The sequence below is a fragment of the Herpailurus yagouaroundi genome, unplaced genomic scaffold (assembly GCF_014898765.1).
Source record: "Herpailurus yagouaroundi ecotype Mexico unplaced genomic scaffold, PumYag 186, whole genome shotgun sequence".
Classification (NCBI taxonomy): domain Eukaryota; kingdom Metazoa; phylum Chordata; class Mammalia; order Carnivora; family Felidae; genus Herpailurus; species Herpailurus yagouaroundi.
Window position 1 is genome coordinate 33093960 of NW_024412417.1, and position 12822 is coordinate 33106781.

A 12822-nucleotide genomic window follows, 5' to 3' on the forward strand; every position below is an offset into this window, starting at 1 on the left:
AAGTTTAGGCTGAGTTGTCACCCCTCTTTTCTCCTGGCAACCTATTTTAATATTTTGTGGCCCTGAATGCAGGCTCTAGACCAATCCGAGTCATTGCATTTGTCTTCTGTTAACACATTGAGAATGAACTACATATCTGGGAGAAGCAGTATGGCTCATTAAAATGAGGCCGGGACATTTCTGACTTCTGACTTCAGTTCTGTCTTACCTTGGGTGGGTGATTCCAGTATTCTTTTGGCCTTGAATTTCCTCCCTTGCAAAATGAGGATTTCTTTGAATGGTCTCGTATGGCTGTTCTCTAATAAGCAGTTGTTATCTAATAAGCCTTGGTTATTTTAGAGTGAGAGACACAGTGCTGTTTCCAAAACCACTCCGGCTACAATATGGAAAATCAGCCAGAGTGGGGCCAGGATGGAAGCAGGGAGACCGGTGATGAGATTTCTGTGGTTGTCCAGGCAGGAGATGGTGGTGGCCTGGACTAGGGTGGTGGCAGTGGGAAGTGGATGGATTTGAGATATAAAATTGATGAGACTAAGCAACAGAGTCCAAATCAAAGCAATCAAACGGTGCAGCTTTGTTATTAAGACTGAATTAGGGAAGGAAAAGGATAAGAATTACTGTAGTGTATTAACTTCATTCCCTTGCTTTAGCGTTGCTAAATGAGTGTTGGGGAGGATGTCTTATGTATCAGGTTTGTTGTTGTAGAAAAGAGGTTAAGAATGACTGCTTTAAATTATAGGGAAACTAGCTTTCCAGCTTTAAGCTTGTACAAAAAGCTAGCTATTTTATTCAAGGGAGAGAGAGAGAGAGAAGAGAGAGAGAGAGAATCCTAAGCAGGTTGCATGCTCAGTACGGACTCCAGCACGGGGCTCGATCTCACAACCCTGGGAATTGGACAATCAACCTACTGAGCCACCCGGGTGCTCCTAAGCTAGCTATTTTTAAAGTTCACATTAAAATCTTAGATTTTAACAGGCCTCAGATTCCCTTTTCGTGTTCCTTCTCAGGTGGACATCAGGCCCAACGTGAGGAGCTCTAGGGAGTGAGAGATACTCTACAGGGTTTCTCAAGCGTCACTTTGTTTTGTGACTGTCTGCCAGCACCGTTGTGTGCCCCTGGAATGACTGATCGCAGAGAAGCACTGTTTACCTTTGGAATGACTAATAGTTGAGAATCACTTTTCGGAGCTGTGTTTTCGTGCACTTCGAAGCCATCTGGGCTGTTTGCCTGATGAAGGATGCACAGGGAAGTTGTGCTTTCTCAGGATTATGACTGTGTCTGGCATTCAGCTTGTTGGGCTCGAGCTGGGGCCGCTCGTCCTTCTCGGGACAGCGTCAGTAAGGACAGGATTGGTGCTGTTTATGCTTCCACGCAAATTAAATGCCTGCTGTCTATATGAGCTGCAGATGCATTCGATACAGACCCTGTCTCTGAGGAGTTCACAACCTAGCAGCAGAAATAACACAAAAACTCAGAGCTGGAATACAGTAGGTACCGTAAGAGTGCTAGCACCATGTAGAAGTGCAAAGGTGAAGAAAAGTTTTCAGAATGGGGAAGCCTTCAGAGGGGTAGTGTTTGACCCGGCTCTTAAAAACTGGGTAAGATTTTGTTAGTGAGTCAGGCTGGAAACAGATGCTAGCGGAAGAAAATAGTGCAGAGAGTTGGCTCAGAAGATGTTTGGAGCACCGTCACTAGAGCAGTCCGGAACAGAAGAAGCGGCGAGAGGTGTGTTGAAGATGGAGGTCGTTGTAAGGATGAAAAAGAATAGTGTCCGGTACCCAGTAAGCCCCCAGGAAGTGGTAGCCATCGTGGGAAGGGGGCCTGACTGGTCCATTACCATCCCACCGAGTGGCCTGTGGTTGCCCGAATCCTCTCCTCTTCCCCATATTGGTTTCTGACACGCGTGCCTGCAGCTTTTGTGCCTCCGGCTAAAAATGCCACGCTGGGACTGGAGGCCGCGTGGGGAGGAAGGAAGGCAGGGGAGAAACAGGGAGGAAGGGGGGTCAGGGAGCCACGTGGCTAGGGGCTGAGGAGTTACCTTTCTGACCTAAGCTACGGATGGGCCGCTGACATCAGATACACCTGACTGGTCTCGTTCGACCTGTTACGTACACATCAGGCCTTGAGTGTTCAGTGGTCAAAGAAGATTGACATGGATTCTGCCTTCATGGAATTGAGGTTCCACTCATACACTTTCCGGCCTCCCTTCTTTCTCTGTGACCTGAGGCAGTCTCTCAAGATTTAGTGTCCTCGTCTGTACATACAGGTTAACAAGTGTACGTAGCCCGAAGCATACTTGTTAGGGCTAAGCGAGTTAACGGGCCTGAACCGTCAACACCGTGACTGGCACGTAGTGAGTACTTCAGTCTTCGTGTAAGGTGAACTGCCCGGTTCCTACTTTGGGTGTGAGGAATTGCTGTACATTTGCTTTAGTTAAAGTAGAGGGTCCTTGTTTTGAAAAGCCATTCACTGATTAATTGGGATGTGCCGTGTACTCTCGCTGTCAGGCACCGTGCTGAGGGCCAGAGACACAGAGGTGAGTAAAGCTGAGTCCTGGGGGGCATGTGACTCTTGATCTCTGGGTTGTAAGTTCAAGCCCCATGTGAGGTGGGGCAAGTACTCAAAATCTTTAAAAAAAAAAAAAAAAATTAAAAAAAGCCGAGTCCTGCCCAAAATGGGAGGGATCACTTCTGGTGACGTGGACACAGAGGAAACAATGTTAATACTGGGCACTAAGTGCTGAGACAGAAACAGACGGGTATTCACGGGCACACACAGTGGAGGCAGCCATCCACGTTCGGGGGTGTGGGTTAGGGGAAGCGGAGAGTGTGGCTGGGAAGGTGGGAGCAGGGACGCTTCACTTGAGACTTAAAGAATGAGCCGGAGGGGCGCCCGGGTGGCTCAGTCAGCTAAGTAGCCAGCTGTCTTGATTTCGGCTCAGGTCATGGTCTCCCAGTTTCATGGGTTCAAACCCTGAGTTGGGTTACTGTGCACTGACCGCACAGAGCCTGCTGGGATTCTCCCTCTCTCTCTGCCCCTCCCCTGCTCCCGCTCTCTCTGTCTCTCTCAAAATAGATAAATAAACTTGAAAAAAAAAAAAAAAAAAGAATGAGCTGGAGTTATGTGTGAATGGAAGAAAGTAAGGGTCCCCTAAGCCTTTTCTCCACCTTGAGTGTGTCCATTTACGTTACAGTCTTCTCCGAGCACTTGCTGGATTGGCCTGGTCAGAAAGAGGCACCTAATGGAACCGAGGAAAAAAGACTGAAAGGATCAGGAGGCTCATGGAGGCTTGGTCACCTCAGTCGGGAACGTTTAAAAGTGCTGAAGCTTCCTCCGTGAGCATCAGTATTAGTTGTCACTTAGGGCACCACTTGATGGAGAGGTTGTGATTAAAAAACAGTGACAATAACTTTATTAAACTCCCTCAACTATGAGTTGCTTTATTCATTAACTTCATGATTTTAATAAGTGATGCGCACCTCTTGACCTAAGGAGTATAATGCATGCATGTTAAATATAAAAACATAGAAATTTGAAATGATGAGAAACACATAAATAGCATTTTGAATTCACTTTCTCCCACCCTGGACACGTGTCAATATATGTCATTCTGAACAGCCTCGGGGTGCGGCCACTTCACACTGGGCAAGCCGTGACACTCGTCATTTTTCTTGGCCTTTGGTAGCATCCTCTTGTGCGCCCTGATCATTACTCAGCTGACGCTTCAGGGGATGGTCGGCAGATCTCGGGACTTCTCCGTGACCCTCTCCTGTTTGGCATTCCAACCTCTAAACTCGTTAACTGGGCTCCTGGGACTCCCAGTACCATCTCCACCTCAGGGAGTCGGCTGGGCTCCACCCGGCTTCCCCCTCCGTCCTGCCACGTCCTGCCACAGCCACAGCCGGGGAACTTTCTCCAGGCAATAGGCTGGAGTGATTAAACCATTAAACGGCTTGCCTTGTTTTTATCTCCCATGGATCATTGTCCTTCATTGCCTTGAGGATCGTTGTTTCTTATATTTTGTGTAGCTTTTTTTTTTAACTCTTTAGAAGTTTATAATAGTGTATGAATTTACTAGTTTTCACAATCACTGAAGAAACTCACGTTAGCAATAATAAATACAGATCAATACTTAAGCTGACACAAAACTTCAACATATAAAGTTCATAAGAATTTCTTACCACAGTTGTGTTAGGATCCCTACCTATGTTATAAACTGAATGTAAAACTATTAACACTAAGTACAGGGGAAATTTTCTGATGAGATTTGAGACTGCCTGCAAGATTACTTGATCAACAATCACATAATTTCAGAGAGGGCCCAAACTGTCAGAATAGGTATTTGCTTCTGGCTTTTTGAAGGTGAAGGTTGAATCAAAGGCAAATAGAAAATAACGAATATGAGACTACAACTGCAGTTTGGAACATACCACACACATGCACACGCACGTATCCACCACACTTATGTACCCTGTCGTCTCCTGGATGGAGTGGCCCATGCAACGGAGCTCTCTGTACGCTATTAGGTAGGTATTTATAGATGGACAGACAGACGGTCCTAGTTTCCTTTTTTAGTCATTGAATTTTGCTTTTTTAAATGAAACTATATGTATGCATAGTTTCATAACTCCAGCGAAGGTCAACAAAACTTGATGAGTAAAACTGCAGCTGCACAACACCGAACAAAGCAACTGGCTCAATCCTACACGGCTCCTTTTCTCTTGTTTTTGTGTCTTCTGTCAACAGTTTCAGCTGGGCCCATGTACCAAAGGGGATGCAGGATCTAAGCAACATGTACCAGCAGGAGCCATGAGAGTACGTATGGAACTGAGCCCTCAGGGTGCTGGGTGAGAAGCAGTTTGCGTTCATGTAGGACTCCACTCCCCCATCATTATAGTCTGAGGAGACCTAGGCCATGGGAACATTTCGAGGAACACCCTACTAACCTACTATACTTACGGCATCATACTCATTAGGCCAGAGAAACAATGAGCCAGTATATTGTACTCCGAATAATCACTAATACCATCCAGCAACCTGTTCCATCAGTGAAATTTTTAGGGCTACTGGTCTGCTTGAATGCCAAGATTGCTCCTTCGCGGTAAAGAACAGATTTTTCCATCTCACCCACTCATCAGTGTTCCTCCGTCAAGGAAGCACGCCAACCTCTGTATGCTCCTTTGTGGGAATTCGGGACTTGGGAATACTGCTCTGACTCCTATCCTGGATGATATAGAAGGCTGCCAGTTTTCAGTGGGATCCACAGCACATAAAGTCCCTGTAGCAGGTACAGGTTGCAGTGTAATTAGCTTTGTTTCATGGACCATTCAATCCAGGAGATTCTATGGTACAAGAGTATCTGTGATAAGCAAAGCAGCCATGGAAGTTTAGGACAAGCTCCAATGGGAAAATCACGAGGTAGTCTCAAGTGGATGTCTGTAGCAAGGCCAGATGGTATGCAGCAGAGAGCCAGGCGTCATCCAAAAATGGCTCCTGGCATGCTAATGGGCGTTGGTAGAATCTGAGCATCTTCTGGAACTTCGGGTAACCATGTAGCCAGAGTTGCCCATCATGAGCTGAGTTTTGTCAGACCCTTCAAGTCAAACCATCATAAGGTGGAAGTGGTACATCTGGGATGGATGGCGAGTGCCAGAGGAAACGAATAGGTGCACAGGTAGGTGGCCCAGACTCCTGTGTCATATTTATAATTTTTGCATCAATGCCCTTCCCTTGGCCCACAATCATGGCCACTTGAGAAGCCCTTTTGTCTTGCTGATAAAGGATGCAAATGCAGAGCTAAGTTCATTGATGGGCTTTCTTGGAATACAGGTTCAAAACCAAAATAAACTGCTGCTACCCTACAGCCCTACTCAGGAGTGGTCTTAAAAGACAGCAGGGAAGGGTATCTTCCCACAAGGCAGAACTGGGGGCAATATTCCTGGTCATCCACCTCGTATGGAAAGAGAAGTTGCCTGAAGTAAGAATATACCTTCATGGCAAGTGGCACATAGGTTAGCAAATTGATCAGGGGCCTGGAGTAGGAAAGATTAGTTCAGGGACAATGAAGCCTGGAGAAGAGGTGGTGGGGAATCTATGGGATTGGATACATGAGTAAAGAGCTTTGTGTTGCATAAGTGCCTACCGGAGACATGCACATCAAAGAGGAACTCAACAAGTAAACAAAAGACTTGGCTGGTTAATTTTAGCAGCGGTCGTCATGAGCTACCCCAGTAGCATAAAGAGCTTATGAATAACATGTTGCAGAGATGCAGGTTAGCAAGTTGCCAACAGCATGGCTTCTACTCACCAAAGAGCCTAGTATTCAGCGCTGAGCCCTTGGTTCAACACCATCCCTCAAGAAAACCAAGCAGCTAATTGGTGGTAAATGGGTTACATTGGGCTTCTGTCATGGAAGGGCAGTGATTCACCTTGACTAGAATCTTCCTATGTGCATCCATGAGTTTACCTTTCCTGCCCACAAGATGTTGGCCAGTGCTGCTATCCAAAGGTTTACAGTGTTCGATCCATCAATATGTCTCCTGCATAATATTGCCTCTGAACAGCAAAGGAAGTGTTTGAGTGGGCACATGACCAGGTGATTCACTGATCCTATCACATACTATACAACCAGGAAAATGCTGGCCTGGTGGAGTGGTGGAAAAACCTTTTGAAACCAAGTCAAAGCTTGAAGATAATGCCCTATGAATGGGATCCCATTCACCAGGATGCAGTATACACTCTAAATCCATACCTATTACATAATGAGTGCCATGTCCCATTCAGATAGAAAATCCACAGCTAGGAATTAAAGGGTAGAAATAGAATTTCCACTGTGGCGGGCTAAACAATGTCCCCCAGATATGTCCATGTCCTAATACCCAGAACCAGTAAATATATTATCTTAACATGATAAAAGGGACTTTACAGGTGTGATTAAGTTAATCTCAAGATGAGGAAAGTATCCTGGTTTATCCATGTTGGCCTGATATAATCTCAGGGGCTCTTATAAGAGGGAGGCAATACAAGTAGGACGTAGGACGTGTGATGACAAAAGCAGGACAGAGTAACATAAGGAAGAGGCCACGAGCCAAGGAATGTTGGAGGCCTCTGGAAACTGAAAAAGGCAGGGAAATGGATTCTCCCCCAGAATGCTTCAGGAGGAACAGAGTGGTTGATACCTTGATTCTAGACTTCTGACCTCCATAACTATGAGAAGAAATTTATGTTGCTGTAAATCACTAAGTTTGTGGTAATTTGTTATAGCAGCAATAGGAAGTTAATACACCCACTTACTGTCCCCACTGCCCCCCGTCTCCCCCCGGGAGTTCATGCCTCCCGTCTCCACAACTTTGTGAGACTAGAGGGCTGATCCCTAATTGGGAAGCTCTTTCATCAGGAGATACAATAACAGACCCTTTACACTTTAACCTACTGAGATTTCCCAGGCATGTCAGGCTCCTTGTGCTGAGAGACCAGCAGGCAAGCAAGGAAGAGTCACCACTCCGGTTGGGGATAAGTGAATCTGATCATCAGGAGGAAGGAGGGTTATTGTCACACAGTGAGGGCAGGAAGGAGTATATTTCACGCTTACCCCACCCACTAGGGCATCTCTTGGTACTTCCCTACCTAGTAGCAAGAGTAAAATGAGTGGCTTCCAAAATGACACAGTAAGGACCTCTGAAAACTGGCTTCTCCATAAAATTAATGAGAAGACTGGCACAAATTGTCAAAATCAACTTTTCTTTTTAGAACTTTAGAAACTAAAAGCTTACAGCAATCTGAAGATCATTTATTTTTAAAACTGACAAACTTTGATTAAAAAGGGAAGCTCTAGCATTCTAAAGTGTCCAATTCCCACTCTCTCCCTCCACCCCCCCACCCCACCCCCACTAATACAAGTTAAATTGTTCTTAACTGTAGGGAGGATGCTCCCAGTGTGATTCCCCGTGAAGTGATATGCAGCCTTTGTTAGAAACATTATATTGCCGGGTTTTTATCCTTTCCCACTGCACTGTAGTATCAGTTTTATCATAACTCAGGTGACCGTACATGTGGGGATTGTTACTAGACTTTTTTGTTCCATGTTCACTCTATCCAAGCACCAATACTATCTTGTTTAAGTTGCTATAGCTTTACAATAGGTCCTGATATCTGATCTAGAAGTCCTTCAACTTTGTTCTTTTAATATTGCCATAGTTATTCTTTTTTTTTTTTTTTTTAATTTTTTTAATGTTTATTTTTGAAAGGGAGAGAGAGAGAGAGACAGCACAAACAGAGGAGGGGCAGAGAGAGAGGGAGACACAGAATCCGAAGCAGGCTCCAGACTCTGAGCTGTCAACACAGAGCCCAATGCGGGGCTCGAACCCATGAACTGTGTGAGATCATGACCTGAGCCGAAGTCGGACGCTTAACCGACTGAGCCACCCAGGCGCCCCAAGATTTTGCCGTAGTTATTCTTGACCTTTTGCATCTTCTTAGGAATTTTAAATCAGCTTGTCAATTTTTGGGAGAAAGAACCTGTTGAGATTTTTCATTGGGATTACATTGAACTACAGGGTAAAATTGACATCTTTATAATATTGAATCTTCCAGTTTTAAGCTTTTATTCTACTCAGTGAGGTGGAGCTCTGTGAAATGAGAAGTGATTATTGATTATTAGAAACCCGAACTATAGAAACCTGTCTAGGATAAAGGGTCCTATCCTTCCCGTCTGTCAGTGGGGTACTATATCCGTCTTCTTTGGGCTTCCTGCCTTGGCAAATGTTTTTAACTTAGTATTCCTTGTACTCTGCCTTTCAGCAGTATCTCGGCCCTCATTCTGGACCATCACTTAACATACTTAACATATTTGAACGTATTATCTATTTATATTTTATTTATATTCTAATATATGAATAATTAGCATATATAGCAATCCAAACTCCTGAGCCGTACACGGAACCATTGCAAAGTGTTGTGTGTGGTATCATAAGGGTTCCAGTGAGTAGATCTTGTTCAGCATACTAATTATTATTACATACTGTATATCATACTGAGTACTTAAAATATATTAATTTGTATCACTGGCATGAAAAATTGCTTGCAGAGGAGCAGATCATAAGTCTCTGCAATCAGAAAAATATGAGTGAGAAACCTGGCTCTGCCACTGTTCTTGTCTGTGTCTTTCAGTAGGTTTGTTAAGATTCAACTGGATAACGCATGCTATGTATTTCGTATCTTATTTGGCAATATTAACCACTTTTTTCTTTTTCCCAGGTGAGGATACTGATGATTAGAGAGTTTAAGTTCTCTGTCTAGAGTGAGAGTCAGAAGCGGGCAAACTTCCTGCCAAACGCATAGAAAGTGCTCGGCAAATGTCTGTCACAGGAATGAACGAACTGAAGGAGTATATACTCAACATTGATTGCAAATGCCACCATATTCTCTGTTGTTTCCTTTGTTAACTAAACAACAGACTTTTCCTATTCACTTGGCATTTACAAAACCGGAAAACTCAAATAGTAGCTGCATGTTGATGGGCATATCTGAAATTTACTTTAATGAAATGAGAAAAACTGTAATTTGGGATCAGAAGCCTTTTTTTTTTTTTTTTTTAAAGTAATTCCAAAGGTCTGAGAAAAAGTTGTGGGGCGTATCTATCCCTTTTTGGGCTATCAATTCCTACCCTTCCCCCCAGCATCCCCATCATCCGTTTGAAGTAAATACATAATACATTGGTGGGTAGAGGTGGGGTGGGTGGTTCTAAGTACTGGCTTCTTTCTGCTTTCTCCCGCTAAGGAAGCTGTTGGCACAGGCTGGTACAGCTGGGGTAAGACACAGGGTCCCATAAGCTCGGCTAATTGCATCTCACTCTTGGAACTTGAAATCGTGAAGAATAATGAAAATAACCCTCTAATAATCTCCCTTTTTGCTTAAGATAGCCCAGAATCAATTCCTGTTGCTTAGAACAGAGACCTGGCAAGTGCAAAGGTCAACAGAAAAGTCAAACAAGTTTTTACACGTTCTGTTTCCAAAGGCTTTTTAGAACTAAAGGGCATTCAACCATTAAAGCCAAATGAAGTTATTTTTAAGCTGGTAATATTTTAAACAGGCAACTTACGTATATAGAGTGTGTCTGTGTGAATGCACACACACCCTCCACACTGCTCTGAGTGGATTCAATATAAACATATACCTGAATTGTGCAACATTCAAGTCAATGTAGAAACCAAGCAAAGATTAAATTCAGTGAATTGCAGCTATTTCTTTGAAAGCTTATTTAATTTTTTTTTTCACAGTGGGTGCTATGGAGGGATTATGCTTATTAGGAATTTAGCTTCTGTTTGGATGACGACTAACACAGACATTTCCTGATACAAAGCTGAGAAAACCTCTTGCAAAGCTAAGCAAACATAACCAGTAAGTTCCTTCTGTAAAAACAAAAAACAAAAGAACTATTCCTCTGAGATTTTTGTCCTTGTTCCTCTGTTTCCATCATAGCATCTATTAAGTGGTTTGGTAGTCATTAGCTTTTTGGTAGTACAGAATATTTTTGGGTAGTACAGGAGGGTATCCCTTCATCTTTACTTGAAGGTGATTATTTCTCCTCACTTGACTGGACCCCTAAAATGTAAGCAGGCACTTGGAGCTCAGGCATGATGAAACTGAGCTTAGAATATAGACTTGAGAGATGGCAAATGTAAAACAGAAAAGTGCACCACTGACATAGGGATTTTTCTTTTGAAAGATTATCTTTTATTTTTAAAATTCCTAAGCTTTCTTTAAAACAAAAAAAGTTTATTTTGAGAGAGAGAGAGAGCAAGGATAACTGAGCACGGGAGGGGGAGAGAGGGGCGGGGGAGAGAATCCCAAGCAGGCTCTGTGCAGTCAGTGCAGAACCTGATGCAGGGCTCCATCCCACCAACCATGAGATCATGACCTGAGTTGAAATCAAGAGTCTGACACCCAACCGATTGAGCCACCCAGGCGCCACCTCCCCCCCCCCCCCAAATTCCTAAGTTTTCAAAAAACTACCTCAGTAATTTACATTTAATTTTAAGGTAGTATTTTAAAGTACTTTGCCAGAATCTTTTTAAACCTTCGTTTTATAGATGGGGAAAGTGAGATCTAGAGCTTAAAGGGATGTGCTTGAAGTCACGTAAGACGAGAACGACTGTGCCATCGCTCCCGAGAGTGGGATTTACTTTGAATTAGAAATTCTTAAACTAATAAAATTTGTGCATTAAATTAAGATTAGAAACCATTAAAGCATTAATAAGGGCTGAAGCATTTTTATAAGATTTTTATTTACTATTTATTACATTTAACTTTTTAAATAAAAATTGGAGAGCCCATACATTATTTAATTCTCCATTTTGCATGATCATAATGTAATTGGTACTTGGCTGCTTTCTCTACCACACTCCTGTTTTAGATTAGTCCTTGTGGACCCTTTCCTCCACAACAGCTTCTCCCTTTTTGCTTTAAATTGCAGTCAGGGCAGAATAACAGGTGAGTTGAGAAGCTAATTTACGTCTCTGAGGTTTTCTATATAAACCTTAATAATCCTCTCATCTTACCAAGTTTGCTTTCCTTTGGGAATTTTGTCAGCGCCACAAGTTTATTCCCCAGGTGTGCAATTTAGGAAAATTAACCTGGCAGAGGTAAACAGACTGATTTATAGGAAAAGTGGTGATCATAATAACATAATGAGGATATTGCAGTGAATCAGGCAAGCTCCAGTAGGATCTTGGGTTCGGATTGTGGCAGTGACAACAGAAAGGGGAATACAAAGGAGACAGGTGGATACAATGTGGTTGCAGATTGGCTGTGGGTGTGAAGAGGAAGGAATCAAAGATGCCTGAAGTTCTAAGCTTCCTGGGTTCTAATCCTTGGTTTGACTCCTACTAGCTATGGCCATTCTAGCTTACTACTTACATACATACTTTGTGATTTGGATAACTGATCTAAGCCCCAGTTTCCTCCTCTCTAAAGCAGAGATAATACCCCAAAAAGGCTGATGCAAAGATTTAAGTAAAATGTAAAACCGTCCCCGTGGTGCCCAGTACACAGCACTAGATAGATGGCAGTCATTATTTGTGGGGGATAACAACAACAGGTTAAAAACATGAGACTGGAGTAAGGAGTTTGGGTATGAATCAATCTTCCTACCACACCTAACTCCACCCAGAGAAAGGGGGTGTTGGAGTTTTATACACCTTTCCTCTGGAGGGTTTTTAATAGAGGATAGTCACCCACGCAGAGCTCTGTACAGACGGGTAGCAGAGCACAGTTTGGGCTAGGATCCTAAATGAGCCAGGTTTTTAAAATTTTGTTTTTGTTTTTGATCCCCCTTAATTTAAGATGGCTGAGTTAGTAAAGCAGACTGTGGCCCAATTTACACTCTCATTTGCTGGTGAAGGAACAGAAAAATAAGAATGACCACATTACATTAATTACATGGATAGGCAAGAAAGTGTAGGGAGGGAAAAAGACCTTCCTTCGTGGTCCCACGTCCTGTGACTTGGGACCTGGAAATTAAACTGACAAAAGAGAGATCAACAAGAGAGAAGCAGTTTATTAACCCGTGAGTGCACATACCCATGCGAGAAACTAAGTGGTGAATGACTCAAAGCGTGCCTACAATTTGGGGTTTAATGTATTAACAAAGAATAATTTTGTAGAGAAGTGACAAAAGAAAAGGCGATTAGGCTTTCAGGGACAGCAGACTGCTAAGGTAAAAACGTAATGGAGGAAACGAATGGAAGATAAGGGTTCATTTAGTTAAGGTTTGCAGGTCACTGAAAGTCTGAGTTGCCCTCTTCTTGGTAAGGGAGAGGGAGG

General features: G+C 43.3%; 1 protein-coding gene across 9 annotated transcripts in view; it reads left to right on the forward strand.

Annotated features, from left to right (window-relative positions):
• The window catches only part of TYW2 (tRNA wybutosine-synthesizing protein 2), a 34824-nt gene that overhangs the window by 10745 nt on the left and 11257 nt on the right, over nt 1–12822 (forward strand). For 2 of the 9 annotated variants that reach the window (XM_040494386.1, XM_040494383.1), the window contains one exon: nt 9256–10241. The exons of 2 other annotated variants lie outside the window; for them this stretch is intronic. In XM_040494386.1, the coding sequence (XP_040350320.1) occupies nt 9256–9275 (20 nt within the window). In that variant the 3' untranslated portion in view covers nt 9276–10241. Of the gene's footprint in view, nt 1–1007; nt 2631–3193; nt 3308–9255; nt 10242–10277; nt 10388–12822 lie in introns of those variants that run through there. 5 more of the 9 variants (XM_040494385.1, XM_040494381.1, XR_005796557.1 and 2 more) reach the window with 4 other exon arrangements.